General features: G+C 38.2%; 3 protein-coding genes across 6 annotated transcripts; all 3 read right to left on the bottom strand.

The window, feature by feature from the left end:
* Positions 1 to 2,590: 2,590 nt before the first annotated feature.
* LOC111233583 (glutaminase kidney isoform, mitochondrial-like) lies at positions 2,591 to 15,423 on the bottom strand. 3 transcript variants are annotated; one of them, XM_022761434.1, is made up of 18 exons: positions 15,120 to 15,423; positions 14,287 to 14,386; positions 14,087 to 14,208; positions 11,775 to 11,904; positions 11,305 to 11,384; positions 10,942 to 11,105; positions 10,123 to 10,181; positions 9,124 to 9,156; positions 8,943 to 9,001; positions 8,719 to 8,785; positions 8,132 to 8,182; positions 7,804 to 7,980; positions 7,539 to 7,691; positions 6,818 to 6,910; positions 6,673 to 6,734; positions 5,722 to 5,798; positions 4,151 to 4,214; positions 2,591 to 3,636 (listed from the first exon to the last, which is right to left on the bottom strand). In XM_022761434.1, the coding sequence occupies exons 1-18, from the start codon at positions 15,287 to 15,289 to the stop codon at positions 3,480 to 3,482; spliced, it is 1,818 nt and encodes a 605-aa protein (XP_022617155.1). In that variant the 5' UTR covers positions 15,290 to 15,423; the 3' UTR covers positions 2,591 to 3,479. The 3 variants fall into 3 exon arrangements, with proteins under 3 accessions (XP_022617155.1, XP_022617156.1, XP_022617157.1); XM_022761435.1 differs by having other exon boundaries at positions 7,539 to 7,670; XM_022761436.1 differs by lacking the exon at positions 7,539 to 7,691.
* A 1,445-nt stretch (positions 15,424 to 16,868) lies between these two features.
* Positions 16,869 to 20,779, bottom strand: rdh5 (retinol dehydrogenase 5). Of its 2 annotated transcripts, XM_022761432.1 has the most exons (6): positions 20,502 to 20,779; positions 19,576 to 19,661; positions 19,106 to 19,428; positions 18,736 to 18,994; positions 17,798 to 17,961; positions 16,869 to 17,451 (listed from the first exon to the last, which is right to left on the bottom strand). In XM_022761432.1, exons 2-6 carry the CDS (start codon positions 19,605 to 19,607, stop codon positions 17,231 to 17,233), a joined length of 999 nt encoding a protein of 332 aa, XP_022617153.1. In that variant the 5' UTR covers positions 19,608 to 19,661; positions 20,502 to 20,779; the 3' UTR covers positions 16,869 to 17,230. The 2 variants fall into 2 exon arrangements, with proteins under 2 accessions (XP_022617153.1, XP_022617152.1); XM_022761431.1 differs by lacking the exon at positions 20,502 to 20,779 and having other exon boundaries at positions 19,576 to 20,009.
* A 1,333-nt stretch (positions 20,780 to 22,112) lies between these two features.
* Positions 22,113 to 25,119, bottom strand: bloc1s1 (biogenesis of lysosomal organelles complex 1 subunit 1). The gene is made up of 4 exons (XM_022761439.1): positions 24,926 to 25,119; positions 24,729 to 24,801; positions 23,389 to 23,521; positions 22,113 to 22,844 (listed from the first exon to the last, which is right to left on the bottom strand). Exons 1-4 carry the CDS (start codon positions 24,984 to 24,986, stop codon positions 22,734 to 22,736), a joined length of 378 nt encoding a protein of 125 aa, XP_022617160.1. The 5' UTR covers positions 24,987 to 25,119; the 3' UTR covers positions 22,113 to 22,733.
* Positions 25,120 to 26,019: the final 900 nt, after the last annotated feature.

Raw genomic sequence — 26,019 nt, 5'->3', positions numbered from 1 at the left:
TGCATCTCTAAAGAGTCATAGGTACATTCAGACTTGTTTGATGCTTGAGGGGAATGTGAACCTCTCAAAAATTTCTCAAGCTTTTATAATATCATTGGACTATTATTACTGACATAGTAAAATGTAAGAAGCATTTCCATGTTTTTAGTTGGTTTGGGTGGAGGTGTTTTTATGTGGGTTTATCAGCACAAAATGAATGGAGAACAATATATATATATATTACCACTTTCTTTGCTGGTGGAACTAAATCCAAAAGGTGGTACTTCTGTAATATCTCTGTGAGGAGGTTATGTTCCCTACTTTAATGAGAATCAGTTCAATTGTCAGATTAATTATAATCCAATCATAATTTTTTTTTCTGCTTGATTAATCCTATTCTGGTGATACTGAAACTGTTCACCTCTCAATTTAATACACAGTCGGTGGTAAACTACTGCGACAACAAATTCTGCCTAATATTGTCATACGTCCTCTTATAGAATGTATTAACATGATACGGTTCCAGTAATCTTAGGGTTGGGTCTCCACAGGTCTGTACAGACACCATTCCATAATACATCCTGCCAATGTTTTGGGCAGATCACGTCCCCTGGCAACCTCTGCTAAATTACTGTACACACCTCCATGTAGCTGATTAAATTATCTAGTTTCAGGTTGGGAGGGTAAAACAAACTAGAGGACAAATGCTAATGAGTTTTTGGCTGTGTGTTGGAAAATTTGCTGCTTGATTACCTGCCACTTTGGAAGATAATTGGTAATTGGAAATCTTCAATTCTGTCAGAAAACACAGTTTTTGTAAATTATTCACATAAAAATGGCCAAACAATTTCATTACCAACATGAAACATCAGCTACTTCTCGCAAGACTAATAATAACAGCCATGCTAACTGCTGGAGGCTGTACTTAGGCACAGTGGTGCCTAAATGAGGAGAATGTCAATGTCGGCATACTAATACGCTCACAATAACAATGCCAACATGCTGATGTTAATCAGGTATAATATTTATCATTTTCACCGCCTTAGTTAATTGGAATTAAACACAAAATGCAGCTGAGGCTGATGGGAATATCATTAGTTTTGCAGGTATTTGATCATTAACTGCAACTGGACAAATGAAAATTTTGATCTAGTGATGGTGCAAGACTCAATGTCAGCGTATCATTAAAGTAATTATAGTTCAGCCTGGGAATAACAAGTGTGTGTGTGTGTACAAAGTCACATGACAAGCCATCCAATAGCTGTAGAGACGTTTCAGTAAAGCAAATGTCGACCTGATGGTCATGCGACAGGAAAAGTCAGCCGATCAGCAAAGTCATTTGGATTCATGGGGATAATGAATGTCTGTTAAAAATTTCATGACCAACCACATGGCAGGCTAGTTAAAATATTTAAGTCTGGAACAAAATGATTGACCCATTGACCATCAGTCCTACACACTGGTCCTTTAAAGCAACATATTTTATACATATTCTCAGAAACCTCTTTTTTTTTTCGTCCTGGCTTCCTGACCCGTCAGTCTGGCATGGTGATCAAGAGGCCTTTTTCATTTTGTGCAGCTAGAGTTCTGGATCCAAGGCTGTCATTATTTGTGGAGAGCAACAATAAAAGTATTTCTCTTTCAGAAAGCACTATCTGACACCTCGCCCAGTGTCTTCCTCAAGGCAGAAAGCTGCATGAACTAAGCTTTCACAAGATAGTGACCGAGAGTGAATGGTCGTTTTTACTGAATGCTTTCGAGAAAACTGAGAGCACCGGTCTACACAGGAAACTGTCACATAATCAATAAAGCAATGGCTCAGCATTTGTTCCCTATTGGCACATAATCCAGTAGACTGCATGTCTGTCCCATGCAGGAGTCATATCCATATAGCAGACTAAAACTTTATGTGAAGACAACATGAAGAAATGATGCAGTTTATCGCGTGCTTTATTGTCTGCCCAGCTGAAGCAGGACTCCCTGCCTGTTTCTGCAGTGGAGTGAGGTGGAGGTGATGTCTGGACCACCACAGACTGTTCAGGTAGCAGCAGCCTCTCTCTGGATGTCAGGTCAGTCTTATATTAGCTCTTTTCTGCTCAGTAGTGTTCCTCTCCTGCAGGGATCTAAGTATGTTCAATACAATGGATGCTGTGGGTTCAGCAGTTGAGATTAGAGACATTTATTTAATGGGGACACAGTGCCATCTGGTGGATGCAAGAAAAACTGAAGTACATGTGTATTGTAGTGTGGCTGCAACCACTGTTTGCTTAAATCAGATACATCAGCTGGGCTAGTAAAGGGATAAGCTGTCAAATCTGATTACCTTTACTATCTATAAATAAAAAAGACAGCGTGTCAGTGAAAACATACTGGCCATGACTCAGCATACATCAGTTTTGTGCACTGCAGCCACAGCTGAATGCCTCTATTTATGTGGTTTGTTTCATGAAGACTTGTAATAATTATACAAAACACACTCATGCAACAATAACAATTGAAACAGCTCAGCACGGGCCACCTCCAGCTGCTTTTTCATCATGTATTCTTGCCTTCAGGTGATTTTTGTCGCTGTTGCTTAATATTTTAAAACAAATTGCAAAGTGCAACTGTGGGTGGCAGATAAATAAAACATTTTTAATAGATGTCTTCAGTGTCAAAATATTCCTCATAATAAATTACCTTTGGGAATTTCATTTTTATGCAGAGTTAAAATGTGTATAAATATCATAACACTCTCTATGACAATGTATTTCTGTATCAGGAATTCAGTACAGTTATTTACAGCTGCAAGAACAAAATATATACAATGAATCCCACACTAGGTTTTAGTGGGATCATGTTGAATTGAGATCAAACATGAGCTTTTGCCTCTGAACATACCAGACAGTTTTAAAGGGGATTTCTTTGGTTTGGTTTTCAACACGGCACAGTGAGAAAATAAAAACAGATAACAATAGAAACCTAAAGTACCGCTGTAAGTTATAAGAAGCACTGTAGGTATAAATAATCATATTTTGGCTTCATCAAATCCCTCTGAGATGCTCCATATAAATGTAAATAAATCTTATCACAACATCAACATTATGTGCGAGTTGTTATTTCACCAGTGCTGATTTGAAATTAGTCTGAAACTGTTCCCATTATATGTAAAGCAGCATAAACCCACAGTTGTTATATTGTTAATGCTCTGATGTTTTATTATTTTTTACTAGTTCTATTGTCTTAATGTATTTTTTTTAATGTATTTTATATTCTATTAGCATGGTTCTACAATTTCCTTTTCACCAAATGAGTGAATTCCTTTCCTGGTGCAACAACCAGTTTGCTTTGTCAACTCATACAGCTGAGTGGCCTAACCAAAACATAGAGTAGATCAGGATAGGTTGATCAGTTTGGTTCTGTTTGGCACTCTTTCTCTGTGCTTACAAGTCATATTTACAAACCTCACAGGTTGCACAAATTCCCTGTTGGATCACAGTTTGGGTGCCTCTATTCAGACATCACACCATGCCCTCGATGGTGTCCAGTTTTGGGGAACGCTCAGCCTCAGTGTGCTGCGTCTCCTGCTGCCTGCAGACCTCCTGGTAGTCTTTCAGCACCTTCACCACCTCGTCACGTCCGAACTGCTCGGCATCATCGACTGGTAGGTTCCCCCACCTGCACAGCAAGGAGAGAAGATCGTGATGGAGAGAGGAATGAGCAGATAGATGATGAGAGATGATGGAGGAGAATTTTTCAGCGGCTAGGTTTTAAAATATGGATTCACAGTACATGGAAAAGCCAATTTAAGCTCAAAAGTTCACTCTTAGAATGCATTAACTTAATTAAACCTTGTGGTTCATCCGTTATTGAGTTTCTCTAAGTATCTTAGTGTAGTTATTTTTTGTCTTGCTCTGAGAGATAATTGTATAACTTCAGTTCATGGTGAAAACATTTTACTTTCATTCAAACATTTCTAAAATCCGGCTGATCAGAAATCACATTTTCAGGAGACGGATAGATGGGAAAGAATACACATCTAAATATGGATTATTGTCAGCTAAATGATCATATACAAAATGATACAAAGAAAACACAAATAGCGGTTGAACTATTTGATCATGATCGCATTCACAACATAGAAGAAAATAAAAGCTAAAGGATTCAAAGAAGTAAGAGATGCTTTTCTCACCTGTCTTCTACAAATGGATCAACTTTGCAAGTTTCAGTAAGAAATTTCACAACATCGATGTGACCTGAGAATAAACAAGAAAACATGAAAGTTCATAGTTTCACATCAGGAGCGAACAAGCAGAGACAACCTTTCACTGACAACTCAAAAACAGCAGTTGACCAGCAACATAACCATAACCCAAAACTGGCAAGCTATTCATGATCTCCAAGTTTTTCTAATAGCATGACAAACTTTGAGTGAAGAAAATACACGATGATGTATAATGTGTGTATGATTATTTCCTCCAGTCACAATCCCAACTCAGAATCAGATTTAGGAGTGCAAAGCTCTGCTTCTTTCATTTGCAAGAAAACACTTATTACTCCCATTTTTTATCTTATAAACAAACAACTTGCTTACAAGGCTGTTTTTGAAAAATGTTATTGTTGAAGTCACAGCAGCGGAGCATTAAATTTGCACTGTGAATACACTTAAAGCACAGCAGAAGACAAATAATTGACCATATGGTGCTCTGTAAGGGTTTGTGAGCTGATTCATTAGTGGTCTTGTATAATGTGAGCCAGAGGTACTGAACCTCTGTGGTTAATCATGAAAACAAATGAAGTGAAAACTAATTACAGCTGTGAGCGTCAAAACATGTAATTTAACAAGTGCAACTATTTTTCTCTGTCAGTAACAGATCAACAGAAAATCTGTCATCTTTTCTGCCAGATGACACTGTGAGATAAAAACTAAGTTAAGCAGGTTTTTACACAATGACTGAATGATGTGTGATAAAAGGTGCTCTTGGGTTGCCATGTCAACCAATCTTTTCACATGTTTGTCATCTTAGAACCACGGCGAGTGACTTGTTATGTCTCACCTCTCCGCTGTTGGTATCCAGCCATGCACTGAGTGTAACATTACACCTGATGTGTGACATGATGTGACAGGTGCGACGCGGCAGCTTGATCAACACGCCTCAGCAGATTTTAGGGTGTCTCCAGCCAGGTTTAGTGTTTTACCACACACCACCGTAGATGAGTTTGAGAAAGTACAAATCTCCACTTTAATAACACATTAGTTAAAGGCCCTGCACACCCACACAGGCGTTTTCACTTGTTCTGGCCGATTAGACCTCTGCTCAGGTCGAAGTTGCGTGCAGCTGTGCTGAATCAATAATTCATGGATACATGAACGAATGAGAATGATGAAAGTGTAACTTCTCCAACCTTGTGCAACAAAAGGAGGGTTTAGAGAGATTTATATGCTCAGACAGTCCACAGAGGTCTAATCAGGTAGAACAAGTGAAAACACCTGTGTGGGTGGAAAATAGATGTGCAGGGTCTTTAAAGTGGCCTAACATGCTTGAGAAGTTTGAGACTGTTTGAAAAATATAAATAGCGGGATGTTATTCAAAATCAAGTAATATTTTCTGTTATGCTTCCTTTGACCTTTAAGAGCAGAGGATGTGCAGTATTTGTGCCACAATACTGATTTTTTTTGCCCTTTGGTCATACAGATTCACTGCCTGACTGTTTTATAGTCTGTCTATGAAATTCCAGGCGAAAAGAATATGAGGAGCTCACCCTCTGCTGCAGCGATGTGTAGTGCTGTCCGAGAATCATAGTCTTTTAGATCCATGTCCATGGATGAGAGAGCAAACCTGAAGTAAGAAACAAAAGTGCAGTTCACAACTACTTTTTTGAGGCATGTAATGAAATGAAAATGCCTTTTTTTCCTCAGAGTAATATAAATATATAGAAATACAATATATATTTTAGCATTATTTTTATATTTGAGCTAACCAACATACAAGCAGCAGTATGAGGGATTATTTTCAGCCATGAAGACAAACTTTATGTTTATACTTATACAAACCAGACAGAGGTAAATACAGAAATTACCATTTACATTTTAGAGAATTAATAATTCTAACAATACACGAATAGATAAAAATATTCTTTACACGAAATTGTCTCTGTGCAACATTTGTATATACAATCTGATATTCTGACAGAGTTCTGACCATCTGAACAACAGATGGGTGATATGAATAAATATTAACAAATGCAAATGCCTCCATACAGGCTTGGGTGGATTATGAAAGAATTGGCCCCTGTGCACAGTAATTTAAAAGGCCCCACAACCCTTGTTTATGGCAGCACAGCCATAGTAGTTTTGAGTCTCTTTGTAGTTGTATGATTAGCTTTCCCAAAAGAAATTTTAACTGTCACTTTGTTTGTCATCACATCTCAGCCCAGCTGCACACCTTTGGGAGATCTTGGCTGAAGTGTTAGAGAGCGCTGTCCACCACCATCGTTAAAACATCGAATGAGAAATATCTTTTTGAAACATAGTAGATTTCCAGTAGATTTCCAGAGATGTGGAAAGTCAAACAGCATTGAAGCTTCTCTACTTAATTTAATTATTCGCTCGTTTGTCCTTTTTTTTTTTTTTTTTTTACCCAGGCCTGGTATAAACATTCAGAGCCATTTCTTATATAAGACAAACAATAACCAGACCTCCTGGTAATTTACCTTCTCAGGGCTGACACATCTCCACTGTAGGCGGCAAACATCAAGTTGAAAACAGACTTGTTCTGCAAACACAGGAAAGCAACATAAAGACAGAGGCACTGAACATATTTAACACCCCAATCAACAAACTGACAAGGCAACTCACCCTGTCATCCCCATCCTGCCTGCGAGGGTCCTGCTTCTTCACAAAGTGCCTCAAGTTGTCGTAATTGTGGAAATTGAAGAGTGACACAAGCTCCTGAGGATAAGATACAGATACAGGAAATGTATTATGTGTATGTATATAACATTACCAACTCTATATCAGAACAAAACAAACAAAGATTCAACAGAAAATTCATTCAAACCTGTGAAGTCACTTGGATGCAAACTCCAGAGCTGCTACAGAAATCTTTCACAAACAGCTTCAAATTTTACTTTGTGGCAACTTTGATGGTTTGAATCTAAACTTTCAGATTTTTGGCTTTGGTATATTGTTCAGGAGGACTATGTGGCTCAGGAGGAAGAGCAGGTCATCCACTTATCAAAAAGTTTGATTCCCGGCTCCTATGTGTGGTGGAAAGAAACAATATGTGTAGGGAAAAGCTGTATGAACGTGTGTGTGTGTGTGAACGCGTGAATGTGGAATCCATTGTAAAGCTCATAAGACTAGAAAAGCCCTACGTGAGTGCAGTCAATTTACCACTTCCAATTTCACTTTGGCTTCATCTAGTGGCAGGATAAATAAAAAGGCAGTGCAAGGCAATAATCCATCAGAGTGATTTGATCCTATAATCCCATAAAAACTTCTTTGAACCATCTACCTCTTTACCACAAACAGTCTAAATGTAAAGACATAAAAGGCAGAGTGTCCGTCGTGCTCTTGCCTGGCAGAAGTGTATTCCCCGGACGCTGTTTCCAACTCTGTCCAGCGGAGGAGACCAACACATTACTCCCATGACGTTGGGGATTACCAGCAGTACTGCACCAGACACGCCAGATTTGGCCGGCAAGCCCACCTGAGACACGAGAGCAAGAGTCTGTATGTGTGTGTGTGTGTGTGTGTGTGTGTGTGTGTGTGTGTGTGTGATCGACAAGCATTTCCTTTACAGCAAACTATGAAAATGACATTGGTCACCTGGTGTTACTCACATGAAATGCCATCTGGCCAGAAAAGTCATACATGCCACATGAGTGCATGAGACTCAAAGTATTTCGCACTGCCTCGGCACTCAGGACAAGCTCGCCTGTGATTGGACAAATTCCCCCGTTGGCCAGAGTGGCAGCCATGATACTCCCTGACTCACAGGTCACCTCAATGGAGCAAAGCTGAGAGCAGAAGAGGGTCAAGTTTATGGTTGAAACTACTGGAACTATTTTCTTTTCAGCTAATTTAACAACAGGGCCAAGAAGAACAAAACAAAAAATGATTGTTTAATGATTCTTCATGAAATGTTCTGTTCATGACAGAGAAGTTTACCTGGAAGTAGAAATCCAAGGAATCGATCATATCCACTCCCAGTGGAAAACACTGGTGGATGAAAAATGATCATCATGACTATGATTGACAAACATAAACTGGCTAACACTGTACAGATATACTATGATTTATCAACCAGAAAATTAAAAATAGCTCAGCTCATAAGGCTCTCTCTCTTAACCTGGCTTTTCAAATTACATCAGTTTTTGTTGGGAGACCCTACCAAGGGCTATTGCTCTTGACAACACAGCCCCCAGTGTCAAAAGGTTAGTGGTGATGCATGGTGGGGTGTGGGAGATGTATGGAGAGGCCACGGAGAAGAAGTTTTATTTGGCGTCAAAGCTGATTGGACGAGCAAACTGATGATGGTAGCAAAAATGGACCAAAGGTTGATTTTTTTCAAAATATTAGCTCATGTACCGGCTCTGTAGAGGAACATGTTGTGAAAACATACATGTGAATGCACAGAACGAAGTTGGTATGTAAACATACAAAACAAGTTTTCTCTCAAACACATGCAACAGAAAATAAAAGTGGTTTATAATCCCACATATTTTTGCACAGTGAGAAAATGTTCCGTAACTGACCTTCTTCTCTTTCATGTAGTATCCAATGGCAAAATTTCTGTCGCCTGTTTCTTTTTCTGACTGGAACCTGAGACAGATAAGCAGAAGGGGTCAATACTGAAGCATCAATAATGCAATAAGCCAGTGGACAGGCAATCTGCCTAACACAGTCTTGGAAGTGTGTGTGTTAAATGAAAGATATACAGTATAATGATACAATATCTCTATAATATTTGTGCACTCACGTGGCATTGCTGAATCCAACATACTCTTGGCCAGCCATCTTTTTCACAAACTCCATAACCTAAGCAAAGAAAGACTGATTTTAATGAGCACTTCAGCATCTCTGTGCCCACTGAGAAAATCATGCCACAGCTTGATATTCACGATCTTAACAGAGAAGAAAGTCTGAGGCACACTACTTACATAGTCAAACTTCTCTGCCTTATTTGAGCGAGGCTGAAAACAAAGCAAGAGTCATTTGCTTGTATAAAAATATGCTGATTGTAATTAACACACTCATTCAGTTCCCACATTCATGAACACTAAATATGACTTCGGTATGACTAATAACATGGGGTGAAACAATACATGAATGTATTGCTGATTGCATAATTTAACATCCTATTATCAGCTGGTACAGTGAGAGGAGAGATACCACAGAGCTCAGGTAGAGTTCAGGGAGCATTTCACAATACAAGATTATAGACAACTGTGAAAAAAGGTCCTTCTGATTCCTTTTTTTTTCTGATTTGAATTTGTAAGACAAACCTTGAACATGCCAAAGATAAGCAAGTCATATTCAGTCAATAAGATAAGATTTCAAAATCATACATAGATTAGGACACTTTTAAATTAATCAAATTAATAATTTGCCACTGCTGCCTTATGACATTTCCCCCAGGCTTTGTCATAAAGATCATGATCGCATCGACAGACTCACTCAGCAACCTGCAGGCTCTAAACTGAAACATACTGCACATTACAGGGCTAAATGGGGTTCATTATTTAAAGATGTTTTTCCAAAAAAACTGTTTTAACTTCTGGCGATGTTTCACTGAATGTCTATCCAACTTAAAAAAAAAAACAGTACTGACACTGTCTGTCACTGATGCAATGAATGTGTTTGTAACAATCTGCAAACCAATTTTCATATTTTAAGATTTTTCCAGACTTTTCAGGTGTGGACAAATTTAATGTGGCAAATTTAAAAGACATTCTGCAAATGACAGAACCAGCAGGAATATTGTCATTTTTTAAAATGTTGAAAATAAAAATAACACAGTTAACTTAAAGTACATGCAGTCCAAAGTACAAGTTAAGGTCTGTTCATTTTACTGTGTCACAGACTTTTACTAAAAGGAGAGTGATTTACTGTCAGTGCTGACTCAACTACCACACGCCAGGCCACACATGTCTGTTTACCTTGATAAGAGAGCTGATCACTATGGCTCCAGCGTTCACCATTGGGTTGTGGGGCTTATCTGGAGGAAAGGACGACAAGATAAGGGACAATGTTGATGAGCAGTTCTGTACTGAATAAAAGCTTTGTAACAAGGAAATTTAATTTCCTTTCACCAGTTCATCATTATAATCTTCTACATATAGTATCCAACGACATGAGACCAGCAAAACAGATACTAATAAATACAGATAAGTTCATGGAGTCATGAGGGCACAGAAGGTATTTGACTGGCATGCGTATGAAACATGATGTGAACATACTGAGGTGCAGACCGACACGATCAACACATTAAAAAATAAATAAAAGATATTTAAGTAATTTAAATCTCATGCAGCAGCATTCTGAACACGCTGTAGTTCAGTTTCTTAGTTTGGAGAAAAACAGAAACAAGTAAAATACAGTACAGTTCACACTTACTTTCATTATTGATTAATCTGTTGATTATTTTCCATGATCAAACAATCGTTTGTTTAGTCAATATTAACAGTTAGAGAAAAAAATAAACTGTTTTGGTTGACCACAGCTACAAATACAACAACAAAACTATATGATGTGGTTGTACAGCTGGAGGAAGACATAATCCATCCAGTGAGTTTTGCAGTCAGTAAAGGAAACTAACAAGAGGTTAATAATGTGGCACAGCAGACAAACGTATCGACTCAGATCTTATAGATTTCTTTCTCCTGTCGGTTCAAACTAAAAGTGTGATTTCCTCACACTGACTGCAGGGCGATGGAAGCTTTTACAATCCATCAGCACAGTGATGAGGCTTTACGCACCTTCATCATCAAGTGAGAGCATGTTGAACTTGAGTCCGCTGGGCTCCATGCCGACGTAACGGTGAACATGCTCTGTTCCCGCCTCATGGACGGCGATGGCGTACTGCAGGGGCTTCACGCAGGACTGCAGGCAGAACGGCTGCTTGGTGTCGCCTACTGAGTGCCTGGAGGAGAAAAGACCCGAGAATTAACATTTAAGTAGCAAAGGATCTGGGAGATAGTGTTTCCAGTCTCACTGAATATATCACACCAAGTCTACCCGGTAACACCACAGATGTGCATCAGTATCACAGCTTGTATGAATAAAACAATGTCACAATGTGGTGAGATAATTTTGTACAAGTACAAATCTGTAATTCTTACCTCTGGCCATCCACGGTACACAAAGACATGCCCCACAGTTCTGGCCTGAACTTGGCCAACTGGGGGATGTAGTCTGCAACCTAACGCAGATGACAGATCACACAATATTAGATTGAAGAATGAGTGTCAGAACTAAAAGCACTGCAGCACAGAAGATGTTAAAAGAAAATGAGCGTGGAAGAATTAGTGAAATGTGACAGTCAGGATTCCTACACCTTGCAGTTCCTGTCCACAGTGTGAATTTAAAGAAAGCCATGACCAGCTTTGACTGGCTAAACCATATACAGGACATATATATAAAATACTACATAATACACCAATATATGACAAACTGTAGGTATAACAATGGGTTGTCACATATGTGAAAGGAATAAACTATGCTGTTTCTACAGCTGTGTTACAGTATATTCCCTCAATACAGAAGAACTTCAACAATAAAATTTACATTTCTAAGGAACAAAGAAACCTACCTTCCCTTCACTTTGCTTTTGCACTCTGTCATAGATTTCATTTATTTTTTGGGCAAACACGTCAAACTCAGGGATGATAAATTTCTTCCTGAAGGCCTGGAGCAGCAAGACGATGTTTCCACCAACACATCTGCAAGAAAAACAACATAATGCTGAGTTACTCAGGAGCACTTACTGAAAATGACATGTTTTACTTGATATACATATAGTGTGTGTATGTGTGTGTGTGTGTGTGTGTGTGTGTGTGTGTGCGCGTGTGTGCAGGTCTCAGTGTGAGTGGGGAGCAGCTGCCAGCTGCCACATTATCACTCTGAGCAACAAGCCTTTGCTTTCATCAGCAGGAGAGTAAATAAAGCTGACATGTCCTGACACACGCTACATAACACTGATGTGTTTCACACCACAGGCTGCCCACAGGTTAAGGCTGATCAATCTAAAGTAATATTTCACAACATGTAGCACAGTTTATGACTGTCTGTGCACAAGATAGCTTTTACTGAAGTGTTGAATGAGTTGTTTAAGCCACCATATATCAATCAACTGAGATGTCAGAACAGTGATAAAAAAATATGTTTTTTGTTGGACATTTATCTTTTTTTTATTTAAAAGCAAATACCAGGTTGATTGCAGATCCAAGAAGTGATAACAAATGATTTGTAATATCATATTTCCATGACATTAGTCAAAGGAATTAATTTATTTCTGTATGAAAAACCTAATAATCCAAGCAATCTCTGTGTTGGGAAAAATTTTATCCATAAAAAAAAAACCCACAGCCTAAAAAAATGGCCATAGAGTCTAATCAATACATTTCAGACACGGTCCCAACAAACATTTAGCATTGCAAACTTCACAACTGACCTTCACAAAATACTGTATTACATTATAAATGTGTTCACAATATTATGTCAGTCTCTTGTGGTTCTAAATTCCTCTGCATTCTTTGTCTTCTATATAAATCAGACATAAATGACTTCTAATGAGTGAGGTAAAGTATGTGTGGAAGACAAGGGAATAAAAAAATTAAGACAAAGGGAGGGACAGGCAGAGAGACAATCATGCAGCAAGTCACTTACAACAAAATCCTTCATTAAATGGATTGCTGTTGGAAGGTCAGACTAAAAATAGTTTGGTCTCATGCCTGCACTAGCTGGTGAATGGAAAACAAAACACCGTGACTCAGTCACCGTTAAGATACATGTCAATTTTTGAGGGGGAACGTGGAGAAGCAACACTCTCAGGAACAGGAAACAAAGAGAGAGAATTGCTATAAAAAAATGTATGGTATTAAACTTATTGTGAGCTGTGTGACTGAATCCACAGTGCTTGGACACTGTTGTTCATGATGCCGTGTTGCCCGGTGTGCTCCTGTGTTTGAGTTGTTGACCTGCTGTAGTTATGTGAAATATATTCGTATTTTGTGGATTTTACACAAAGGAGTTCAAGAAATAAAAAACACAAAGTACATTGGTATCTGAGGTACAGCATGCTAGTGTTTGCGAGGTGACTTCTGGCTTAAAAAACATCCCACCTCTTGTACTGCAGGTACAGTATACTGTCCCTCGGGAAAAAGACATGGAACCCCCAGAACAGACCACAAAGGGAGCTATAATGCCCCTGCAGCAGCCACTGGACCGAGAGCTAATTAAGGTGCTTCACATTGTACTCACAGACAGTTTGCCAGAGAAGGCCTGAGATACTGGCTGTAAATCACCCTAATACAATGGAGCTCAGTCACATTTGATTTATGCTGATCAAAGCATAAAATGACACAGCCACTCAAGATAAGCTGAAACAATATAGGAGACGCTTCTTCCCTCTGCATTGTGGGTGTAGCTAAGTAGAAGTTCTCACTGAAACAATTCAACCAGGTCTGTCCATAGATGTAATACAAGTTAAAAACTAAACACCACTGAACTCTACTGTACTGGGGTGAAACTACAGGCAATCAAATTCGTCAAACTACAGCAAAACTATCTGTATGTAACACTACAGACAAGAGGGATAAAAAAATAAATGTTACTGTTTGTTATGGCCTTTGTCACCGCAGACATTTTTGACTTGTCATTGTAGGAAAAGCACAGGTGTTACCAATCACATTAACAATGGCTCTGCTGTATTACCTAATACCAGGAGCCTGAAACTGGCGCAGCTGAAGTTAATTCAACCATGATTCATTTTATTATTAACACCTGTGCTTTCCTCATGTGTCCACATGTATTTTATATCTGTGTTTGATTTTGGTCAAGTTGAATTCCAGTAGCAGTAGTCATTATTAACTGTGTGAATCATGCCTAAGCACTTTGACTTGCCTGTGGAAAAGTTCCCTGTCCATCATCACCTCGCCGGCAGACTCCTTCACGGCCTGTCGAAGCTTCTCCATGCAGTCCTTTAGACGGGGGTCAGACGGATGAAGGCCAGTTCTCCTCAGGGCCTGCAGACAACAATGGAAACTATAGATAGATGATTTGTATATAAACTGAATATAATCAGTGTGTTTTCATCTACTTACTGAGGTAAAGTATGAGATGGGGACTTGCTCTTTTCCCTCTGTGATGGTGTAGAAAAGCATGCTTTCCACTCCAGAGCTGGGAGGCTTTGAGTGTACATTCCTGGTGAAATGAAGAGTAAACTTGTGAAAAGAACGCCGCCAGTCTTTGGTGTTCACTTACAAAAAATTCAATCCAAAGTTATTTTTTAAAAAAGTTATGCATAAGCTTACTTGTAAAACAACCAATCTAGTTGTTATGGTAAATACACTGCTACCCTGTTCAAACAAACATTCAAGTACTGTAAACTGTTCACATGCCACCATTAACTTCTGACCTACACAAGAAAGAATAAAAAAGCCAATGTTGATGTACTTTTTGAAGAGCCAAATGACAGAAATACAGGGTGTGTGATTGGTATGTGTTATGATTTTTTTGACAGGTGCAACTACAGCATGTAACAGGAGCTCTCCTACTACTGAAGCTTTACAAACTCTCTTATCAAAGTGTCGGTTGCTTCATTTATAGCTGACACATGCTACTAACTGGCAGTTGAACTGACCACTTTTGTAGCAGTAGAGCTGGATAATTTTCCTTGAGATGTTTACATTATATATTCTATCCTCTATATATCTCCTGTGTCTATAATATACAGGACATTGTAAGTGCTAGATGTGTACATTTCCATGTACAATAAAACTGTAAATGTAAAAACCTTCTGAAACATGTAATGCAAACATTATTGTTACAACAGGCCCAGATAATATTCACTTGAACAGTGTGGAGGCAGTCTGTGTGAGAACCAACACCGGCAGGAAGGTGTTGACACTCAGCTCTGTGTCACACAGACACTTACATTTTGAGATGGGAATGATCCAAGTGTGCGTGTCGTCGGTGGGACGCGGCTGTTGCTTTAGAGCTCAGACAACACGCTGGCTGGATGATGAAAACCTTCTTCGCCGCATCTGTATTTTTGACGATTTGTTGAACAGAGTTCGGCAGACGCAGACCTCTCAGACAGTGCATGGCTGCGACGAACGGCAGCCACAGTCCGGCTCTGATAGTTTGACTGACGGTGAAGGCAACAGCAGACAACGGTGACTGTTTTTTTTTGTTGTTGAGCTGTTTAGCAGCAGCTCCTGCGAGGTCACTGACTTTCAACGAGCTCAAGTTTTGCTGCCTTCGCGTGTGGTCGGAAAATTTACCTTTTTGACAAGAGCTTTTTCGCCACGAGGACAGTATTGGTGTTAAAGTGACATATTTAATGTGGAGTCTGTATTGTTCAAAACATCACCTATTTTCCTGATATTTAGCACTTTTGAAGCTCTTCGCACTGCGCCTAGTAGCTCCACAACTTGACTAAAAAATATCAAACTCATAAAAGAAATATAAAAACTATTAAACGTGGCGGCTACTGGAAACTTTATATTGAAATTGCCACAAGCTGATGGTAATTAATAGTTAAAATATAAATTTCCGAGGAGCACTTGAAAGCAGCAGGAGGTCTGTATAATAAGTTACAGGCTCACCCCCTCATGTGGTAGCTGTCAGCTGACTGACAGCTGCAGTAGCAAACCAGAGCCTAGAAATTTATTTTGGAAAACACAGGTCTTCCACCCATGGGAATTAATGGGGCATTTTGTTAACAGGCAATTAGAATTAATTATGAATAAAGCAGGCCAGATCAGAGAAAGCATGACATCACAACAAAACCTCCAACTCCTCACTAACTCTTCAGGGATATTCAAGTTGGAGAAATCCTGTGACCTGTTGTGTAACAACATGTCCAGCCAACATGCTTCTCAGTTTCTTATTGTGGCCACCACCAGCTGAACCTGTTCAGTAGGTACATTCTGACAGTTTTTACCTGTTGACTAAATGGACTGATATCTTGGCGAAATAGAAAAATAACAATTAATCAAATGTAAATGAACTAAAAAGTAAGCGTGACAGCTTATTTTTGAACAACCTGTATATCATAAAAAACTTAAGATATTATTAAAACTGCACAGAAAATGTATTAGCCAGAAAAATCTAGATATTATGTTAATTTTGAGCACCACCTGGTGAAATTTCCAGTCACTGGGTTTCAGTGTTGCACAATATAAACTGAATAATATAATAAAAAACAATATTAACTGATTATGGGCAGGCCAACTGAACTTAATACTTATGAAGCACATTTTGTTTTGCTGGTTATGGTGTTTCTGACATTCAATGTGTGTCTGTATGAAAATAACAAACTGTCAAACTTTATTAATGTCATGCCATTACGGCAGCCTATATCACAGTGCTGCCGTTGGTTGAAAATGAATGATTTTCAGGAGCTATGGAAAAGTTTTTGTGTTTGTTAGACCCGTGGAGCAAATCACCAAGATGTGAAGGATTTCACATGCATCATCGTTCACATTCAACAGATAAGCCATAAATCATAATATGGCTAACCATCATTGTAACTCAGAATGTAGCTATTTTTTCATTGCAAAGCGTCAGATGGTTCTTCTATTTGTGCCTGCAATAAGCTGATCATTACACTTTTTCTTAGTAGTAAATTTTTTTAAAGTAGTAAATTAGATAGTAAATTTATGTTTATTTAGACTGATGATTAACAGCATTCATAAATATCAGTGTCAAAAGGCACTGCATAGTGTTAACAAACAAAATATTTATACAGTAAATTTTACTGTACACTTTCATTATTTGCTTTCATATTGTCTATCAAGCAGACATTACAAAGGGAAAAATACTTTTACATGGCAGATCATGCACATATAAATATAATAATAACTGCAACATCAGATCATTGCATTGCCAGTGCAGATAAAGAATATGGGTATTTTGAAAGGCACAATATATATTTTTTTTTTTAATTCAGCCTCTGTACTGCGTCAAAATGACACAAAATGACATAAAATGACATAGAAAAGGCTTATGACTTTGAAGACATTTCTTCAAAGTCATCACGAGTTACACACTCTTTGAAGGACGAGGCAGCACCAGCTTCAGGCCAATATCAACCACACAGGAAGGCATGTAAGAGAGGGGGATCCAGATAAGCTTGGCATCCCAGCCGGCGCTGTATCTGCTGCGTGGGTAGGCCGCTGTCAGAGCATGCTCCATGCAGCTGGTCACCTTGGTCAGGTCAGAGTCACAGATAGCATTCATGATCAACCGCTGGACCTTGATGTCTGAAAAAGAGTATCACACCAACAAACAGATGAACAGATGTGTGGTGTATAAAACTAATTTAATTTTCAATGCATTTTTTCCCCTTCACCTAAAATGTACGTGCGGTATATGGAGCGAGATTCAAGATGTCACATTTTCAGAGGTCACAATGAACCTTAATCCTTAGTATATATTTTTTTAAAAGATGATTTCCATATTTTGGCACTCAAGTTTTAATGGGCAACTTTTTTTATTTTTATTTTTTTATGGAAAATTAGCAAACAATCACGTTTAATTGTGACTTTAAATTCTATTTTGCAGTGTTTGAGTCCACTGAAACAATAACCAGCAGTCTACTGTACTTACACTTATCAAGGTACTTGTCTCCATAGCTGGCTTGGACTTCAGGGCTGAGCTGGTTCCACAAGCGATGCAGCTCCCTCTCGAGGGGGTCGAGGCTCGTCACTGCAGTCTTGAAAAACCCCGGCTCAATGATGCATACATTGACTCCAAAGTAGTTTATATCTCTCCTGGATACAGAAAAAACAGGTTAATATTTTATATCAAACAAAAAGCTTTAAATAAGTTAGAGTACCACCTTCTTACAAGTCACCCTTTATAAAAGGTCTTATAAGTTGTAACTAATGACTTTATTAATGGTTAATAAGTTAAAAGTCATTAACAGCAATGTTTAGGTTGCCAGATTGTGTTTCATCCTATTTGGCATTTATGCTCTCATAAATCTTGGTAATCCACAAATAAATATCTATGGGTTTTTCACATTGTTAATAGGCCATCAAGTGGCAGTTATACATGTTGATAAGCAGTTGATAAATACATTTAAGTCCAAAAGTGGTCCATTAGAGGGTAAAGGGTTAAAAGACCAAAGTGTCCTGCTGGAGGATAAATGCCTTTTTTTCACAACCTGGCAACTGAGAGAAGACAGTAACGGTACTGGTTTATAATAAGCTCAGCTAAATGAAATTTTTGAGAAGCAGTGAGGAAGACTAATATTCTTCTCTGTCTGATCTTATCAGCCAATATTTGTCTTGAATATATTTTGCTGTGGTAATGGGCTTTTTGTTTTAGTAGTTTGTTGGATGGGATATGTTTTATTGCTCCAAATGTGTTTAATGGTTATACATATACTGTTATACATATACTTATATACTGTAGGCCTTTGTAAAGGATAGGAAAAGATAAACTTGAACAGTGGACACATAATACTTTCTTTGTGTTTAACAGTAGTATACAGAGTGTCACAGTATGCGTGTATCTAATGCTGATCAGGTCGTAAGTCTTACCTGAGGCAGTCAGAGAAAGACTCCACTGCAAACTTGGAGATGCAGTATCCACCACCGTTTGCAGCCACTCTACCGAGTACTGATGCTACGTTTACAATGCGGCCTCGGGCCTTTTTGATGAGAGGCAGGAAAGTCATCGTCATGGCGATCACTCCATTCATGTTGACTTTCAGTGTACTGTGGAAATCCTCCACTTTCATCCACTCTGAAGGGCCCATGGGTAATGAGCGTCCAGCATTGTTCACAATACCCCAAAGCCCTACAAGGAAGGAAATGAAAGACAAACAGGGGAAGAAGTCATTTTGTGTTAGAGAAATGCCTTTAATTAGCAGAGTCATCTCATATTCAAATAATGCAAATAATCTCTCACCCTTATCGCCAACCACCTCCTTGGTATACTCCATGGCTTTCTGGATGCTGTCCTGATTGGTCACATCCAGCAGGACAGTCTTCAAATAAGGCCCTGCCACCCGCTTCAGATCATCAGCTCCCTTTTCTGTGAGACAGCCAGCCAGCACACGGAAACCTTTTCGATCGAGCTTCTTACACAGCAAGTTTCCAAACCCAGAGTCGCAGCCGGTCACAAAGACGTACTTGTCAGTGATGTTCTCAATCTCTAGGCTGTCTCTGTACAGCCACACAAGAATCCACAGCACCACAAAGGTGGCACTGATGTACAACCAAGCATTTTCCCTGAAAGAGAAGAGACAGGAGGATTTATAACAAGAGAAGGACATCAGAAAATATTCTCCAAGTGTAAGGTTGTAGTTTCAAAGGTTAGGCTACAGCTGTCAAATTATAGGAAAAATTGTACAGTGGTGTAGCATTGGAATTTCTTACCCTAAAAGGTCGTAGACATACTGTGTATCCATGCTGCTTCCAGGATTAGAAGTGGGTTTTTGGTCACCTGGAGGAGATCGTGCTGGCTGAAAAAACATGTTGAGCAAATGTTAATACGTACTGACATGGAAACCTTTCAAATCTGATGTTTTCAGGAATTCCCACAATCAAATCCCTCCTCGATTTCACAATGATGTAGGGTCTTATTGAAGCATTGTGCTGGTTTGTTGAACCTGTTCACTGAGGGCCTTAGCAGAAGAGGTGCTTGTAATACAGAACTGCTTTGGGCACATGAGAAATCTTTGGATAATACTCTTATGGAAGAAAGAAAGGCATTTGTGAGGGAACGAGACCCGAAGAAGGGGGGGTGCATTGTTTTGAAGCATAATATTAATGCCCGTGACAGAGCTGCTTAAGCTGCTCATTGGTGAAAACCAATTAGTTTTCAGGCTTATTAGTGAGAAAAACAGACAAAATACATACTATTGTGGGTTATATTACCCATGATATTCAAATCGCCTGCAGACATAAATCAGATACTGTACCCATACTGATGCTGTTCAATTAAAATATAAATGATCCTATAAAATTACAGATCAGGTTAAGAAAATCAAATTTAGTTTCATAACACTAGTAAAAACATATTGAAAAAATACCAGAATACCTCAATATAATTTGATCAGATATTATTAACCAAAATTAAAACCTCTGTTTGTTGTAAGCTTTCACATTTAAACTGAATATTACTTTGACCAAATTGCAATGTGACATATTTGCAACAGGAAATTGTAATCATCACAAACAATACAGCAGTGCATGTGAAATAAAAAATAAAAAAACAGACCCAGAGCATGTGTGATAGAAAAAGTAATTTGTGGTAATTCAATGCTTAGAGATATTTATATATAAAAACTGTATTATCCTACCTTTTCCTCCTTTTGAGAAGTGATGGATCTCCACAAGTTATCCGTCCTCTTCCCTTTCCCTTTCTGGTTATTTTTCTGTCTTAACTCAGAGAGGCTGGTCGGAGAGAGGCTTTATTCCTGTGGTTTATCCCTTAAGACAAGTCCGCAATTGGTAATCCCCAATCCGTAACCATTTGGTTTGTGCATGTGTGTGTTTAAGAAAAAAAAGTGGCTGGAATTACAGAGAACACTGAGAATTTTCTGTACAATATGTGAGCTTTGATTTCAAAGAACTTCTTTTTGATATTCCAGCTTCTCAATGTGCATTATCAATTTACAAATTACATCAGGTTCTTTCAAGTAGCTGATAAAAAATCTTACCAATATAGTTTCAGAACTTGGTAGTTCTCAGGGTATACACGCATAAGTACTTTAGCGTATGTGTTAAGACTGTTAATTCAAAGTTATTATAATCCCACATGTTAAAGCACTGTGTTACAAATATGTCTATAATCTTGTTGGCTCGAGTTCACTGACCTATTATATCAGTTTTTAAGCTCAAACAATAAATGCTGTATACTCTGTAAGTGGTTGTAATGTAATTGTGATGCATGTATTATGAGTAGTCAGCTCATCCTGCAGAAATGTGAGCTTTGAACAAGAAGTGGCAGTGTACATAATGTACACTGTATTGTGGTTTATCAAATAATATTTAAACAAAACCCAGGTGCAATAAGGAAAAGTGTTTTGTATAAATGTGACTTGCTTCAGAACTGCACCCTCCATAAAAACCGACATGTAAATTTGCCCTTTTTCTGTTTAAATGTTGGCTTAGATAAAGATAGATTTTTATACTGAGACTATGAGTGTGAAGCAAACTTCCTTTTAACAGTAAAACAGACATATATCTATGCCATGTGATGCACTGACTGAAGGATCAAGTCTGTTACCTGGTTACTACCCTAATAGTGTGCAGTTAATTGAAGTGTAATTAGTTAACCAACCACACCTGCAATTATGCGAGCAAACTCAACAGTAACGTGCATTGTGACATAACCTTCACGTCACACATTCCTTGAATTATATCCAGTTTTTGTAGTGGAGTGATTCATAAGTAGTTCTGTTGCAAAACTTTCTCCACTATTGGACCTTGAATGACTAATGTTATTACTTTGTCATTTGTCTTTCTGCCATCCAGTTTTAAAACAGCCATAATTAAGTCATCAGCCAAAAATCAATCCTTGACCCAATTAACATTTAATTTTTGCCTGCCCACCACTGACACCTACTGTCGGTACCAACATCTTGGGAAGAGAATCCTTTATATGTGGACTGCTCAAACTTCCCTCTTCCAAATGAGGTTGTTCATGCAGATTTGTTTTATGTCCTTCATTTAGGCTTTTTGTATAACAGTGGTTGTACACATGCAAGCCTCATCTAGAGGCTTCTTCGGTTCAGAACTGAAGAAGCCTCTTGGAATGGAGGTCAAACATCAAGTATCTGCAACCAAGTCCAGTTGGCCTTGGTTCAACTCTTCTTGGATAACCATAACCTGGATGACTGAGAATCTTCTGCTGTTTACATGCGCTTTATTGCTAAATTAAATTTATTTAGCCTTGTTTCACAACACTGGTGGATTTTTAAACTTTATTAAAAATAATGTTCCATCATCAAATGGTAACAAAATTTTAAGTTGTCTAACAAAAACAGTACAGTCATCACTGTACTCAGACATTTACATAGACATACATAATTTAGGTATTGTGCTGAAAATAAGCCTTACTAGAAAATCTTTTTAGGAGATACTGCAGACAATAAGCGATGGTGGCAATTTGTGGCCGTTTAAACCTATTACCTTTGTTTTTACATGCTACACCTTCACAATTCCATACTGACATAGATTGTTTTCCCAATTATTCAACTGTTATTCATCAACTGAAGTAACTACAAAACAGATTCTAGACCTATTTCATTTTATACACACGCTTGATCTTTGAACAACTCCAGCATCATTGTGTGGTTGTCCTTGTTAATATTGTTCCTCAGATGAGAACGTAAGCAGTGATGTGTATGCTGACTTTCAGCATTTTGCTGGACAAAGTAATCATCAGCATTAGCCCATTCAGAGGGGCATGCAGATGAACAAAGTCCTTGCTGCCTGCGTCTTTGCTGACAGGAGTCAACTGGATTTCGGTTTCATTCCAGTGTATTTAGTTTCGGCTGTAAACCTTTCAACATTTCTTCCCGTGAAGTTTATGAGGAAGCAGACTGAAGCTGACCCTTGTGTACATACTCCAGAGCTGTGGCGATGGTCCTCATGTCCATCTCAATACTGCGGGCCCAGTTCTCCACATCGCCAATTTCCTGTTCAAAACAGAATAAAAAAACAGACTCAGTGGTTTCCCCCTTGTACATTTGCCAGTGTAACCTATCATCGGGACCAGTAACAGGCAAGCTTTACACATTTCCAAGCTTCCTTTCACCCTGTGAAGATGACATGAGCTGCATAATTGCATTGATGAATTGCTTTCACCACCTGTCATATCCGCTCAGATCTAGAAGCTCTGTTGATGCCCTTGCAGGAAAGTAATCTGCTTTTAGTAAAGCTGGTAAAGCAATTGTAAGATCTGACGAGTCCCTGAAACAAGAATATTTTTTGTGGCAATACTTCTACTTGTGTTATAGTTAAATGCCTTTCTTTTATATTTTTGATATTAACACTGAATCATATAGCTTTAATGTGAGATGGTCACACTTGGTGCTGGCACTAAGATGTGGCTGGATGAAATGTAAAATTGTTAAACTGTGAAGTATATATATTTGAACATGGCAGAAATCCCTTCTTTTCTTTTAGATAAAGAACTAGATAATACTTTAAGATCTCTCTTCCTGATAAAGTGTATCTTACCTTTAGGGCCTGATTGAAACCCTCCACCATACTGATCCACTGAGCAGTTTGTTTGGAGAACTGGCTCGCCTGCACTTGGAGAGTCTTCACCTCATGGTCAAGCTTGCGTTGGTTTACGTATGCCTGAGCAACACTAAAGTAAAACAAGAAACAACAATGAGAAGCAGTATTGTTAATACATGAAAATTCAGAATTATGTAATATATATATATGTGTGTGTTTGTGTGTGTGTGTGTGTGCGCAAGTGGCATGTGGTATGTGAGAGTGAATTTGCATTTAATAGCCTAAAGTCTGAGCCATTAATTTGACAATTTATAGTGAAAACATACTGTTATATTAAAACTACACTAAATCTCATCAAGTCACTAAAGGATTTTGGTCATAATCTTTTTCATAAAGGAACAGCACAACAACGGTCTTTGTGTCACACTCTCATTCTTAAAGCTGATTGTCTTGGTTTCATACTATTTGCAGTTGTGTCACACATTGGACCAACTTTATCCTGCCAGGAATGGACTGCTTTCTTTTATTGATTCAGACAGAGGCATTGTTTGGCAGGTACCCTGGAGGGGTCAGGTAGACTTTAATCTGCCAGGTACCCAGATGATCTATACAGGGAATGTGTGTCAGGATCTGGCATACTGTATATTGGCATTCACATCAAGGAACATGTTTGTATAGCGGAATAATTCTTTAGTAGATAATGTGTGCTTGTATCAGAAGCTGAGTATAGCCCTCATCTGTTGTCACTGGATAAAAACAAAATGAGACTTTAAACTCTGTAAAACTTCATGTTCAGTATCAGCATTAATTATCCATCCTCATGACATATGCCATATTACTAAAGTTACCAGTCATTCAACTGTAAAGTAATGTAATACTCAATTTAAGTCACTTAAAGCACACATTTTCAGCTCAATCTTCTCAGATTTGAGTATTTACTGTACTACCCTTTTTGTTAATTATAATTTTAAGACCCTTGCCCTTTAGCTATTGGACTGTTGGATGGAGTTAAAATGTTTTAAGGTTAATCAACAATAAGAAATAAAAAAATAATTTGTACAGCTCTAATAACTCAATCAAAGCTATCTGTATGGTCTACAACAGCCAATTCCCTATTTCACGCTAAATGATTTAAGTGCTGGCTTCTTTTGTGCTATATTAACGAAGAGGCAGGATGTAGGGTTAAAATATACAGAGTTATGTGGAATATACTTTACTCCAATATATACTTATAGAGAGAGGGTCAACATCCCCCGTTCCAACAGGTCTAACTCCTCTGCTACCATCCCTACTACTACTACAATTGTGAAATCAAACAATTAGCATCACTTTCATACCCTACGTTGAGGTGGTCTACCAGGGCTTCTGTCAGACAGGTGGCTGCAGCTATAGCTTCACGCCTGCGTCTCTCTGTGCAGGAAACAAAACGACAAATCATCACTGTGTTGAAAACGAGAGGCCTCATACATGAAACAGAGCTTTGTTTTTAGCATTGGTTAGCATCACAGCTAGCTGGCAATAAGCAGTGACTCACCCTGCAGCTCTTTCCGCTCATTTTGCTTTGCCTGGTGCTCCTTCAGTAGACGAGACAACATCCTTAGTGCTCGTTGAGATTATTTAGCTGTTATTATTTAATGTTTTATCTTCTAGCTAGCGGAATAACATGACGTTTACAGACCGAGACGGTGGAGATGCTAGCAACTGACTAATGTAGCCGATGTCACGAGCCCAACCTCGAGGATGTCATACGTGGGCGTGTCCAAAAATGGCGCCTACTGTCATTATCAACGTGATGCTACCAGAGATGTGTTATTAATTAACACACAAAAAGCAGTGTGCGAATCACATATACAACACATTTACAATTTTAAGGAATGTAAATGTCCTTTATTTTATCATTTAAATGTAAAAGTTTGTATGATGGTGATGTCAAAATGTGTTTAAACGTCATACCGTTTGAGCCTTCAAAATAAAAGGTTGAAGAATTAAAAATAATACCATTACTTATTACTGATACCACTACTGCTACTTTTAGCACTTACAATAACAAGTAGAACAATAATAAAAACAAGAACAATAATCCAAAGGATCAAATGAGGTTGTTCATGCCTTCAATAATAGAAAGGATTATATAGGACAAGAAGTTGTGTAAAAATCACAAAGTGATTAAATACCAAGCAACCAACATGTCAAATACTGTCAAAAAAGCAAGAATGTTCAATAAGATTACATTTGACATTTGAGAATGACATATCATTTATTAATCTGTTGGTTCATTTTTTGTTGTGATTAATCAACCAAATATTTAGTCCAAAAAATATCAGACAATAATGACAATTTCTAGTCTTCATTCAGTAAGACTAGAAAAAGTGACAAATCCTCAACCTGGATAAGCTTAAACCATCAAATGTTTTTGTGTTTTTACTTAATTTATAATCATAATAGTTTCTGATAATTTTTCTAATGATCAACTAATTGATTAATCGACTAATCATTTCAGTTGTAATATAATTACAGAAACATATCCATTAGGTAAGAGAAGAGACTGACAACAACAGCAAAAGTTGCAACAAAGCAAGAGTAATGTCTTCAGGCCGGCTTTGGGCCTGTTATTGTTGATGTTATGAC

This window comes from Seriola dumerili, unplaced genomic scaffold, assembly GCF_002260705.1.
Source record: "Seriola dumerili isolate Sdu_G_001 unplaced genomic scaffold, Sdu_1.0 BDQW01000409.1, whole genome shotgun sequence".
Taxonomy (NCBI): domain Eukaryota; kingdom Metazoa; phylum Chordata; class Actinopteri; order Carangiformes; family Carangidae; genus Seriola; species Seriola dumerili.
The sequence above is the reverse complement of the archived record's forward strand: the minus strand, read 5'-3'. Positions and strand labels throughout refer to the sequence as shown.

Excerpts from the sequence above, each read along its gene's own strand:
- rdh5 (XM_022761431.1), bottom strand. The coding sequence starts at position 19,673 with ATGTTTTTTCAGCCAGCACGATCTCCTCCAGGTGACCAAAAACCCACT. Across the intron at positions 19,429-19,575 it reads TATGTCTACGACCTTTTAGG|GGAAAATGCTTGGTTGTACA; the intron begins GTAAGAAATTCC and ends CTTCTCTTTCAG. Across the intron at positions 17,452-17,797 it reads AGACAAGTACCTTGATAAGT|ACATCAAGGTCCAGCGGTTG; the intron begins GTAAGTACAGTA and ends ACTCTTTTTCAG.
- bloc1s1 (XM_022761439.1), bottom strand. The coding sequence starts at position 24,986 with ATGTTGTCTCGTCTACTGAAGGAGCACCAGGCAAAGCAAAATGAGCGG. Across the intron at positions 24,802-24,925 it reads TGAGCGGAAAGAGCTGCAGG|AGAGACGCAGGCGTGAAGCT; the intron begins GTGAGTCACTGC and ends TTTCCTGCACAG. Across the intron at positions 22,845-23,388 it reads GTTTCAATCAGGCCCTAAAG|GAAATTGGCGATGTGGAGAA; the intron begins GTAAGATACACT and ends TGTTTTGAACAG.
- LOC111233583 (XM_022761434.1), bottom strand. The coding sequence starts at position 15,289 with ATGCACTGTCTGAGAGGTCTGCGTCTGCCGAACTCTGTTCAACAAATC. Across the intron at positions 9,157-10,122 it reads TGATCAGCTCTCTTATCAAG|CCTCGCTCAAATAAGGCAGA; the intron begins GTAAACAGACAT and ends CTTTGTTTTCAG. Across the intron at positions 8,183-8,718 it reads ACTACATGAAAGAGAAGAAG|TGTTTTCCACTGGGAGTGGA; the intron begins GTCAGTTACGGA and ends TTCATCCACCAG.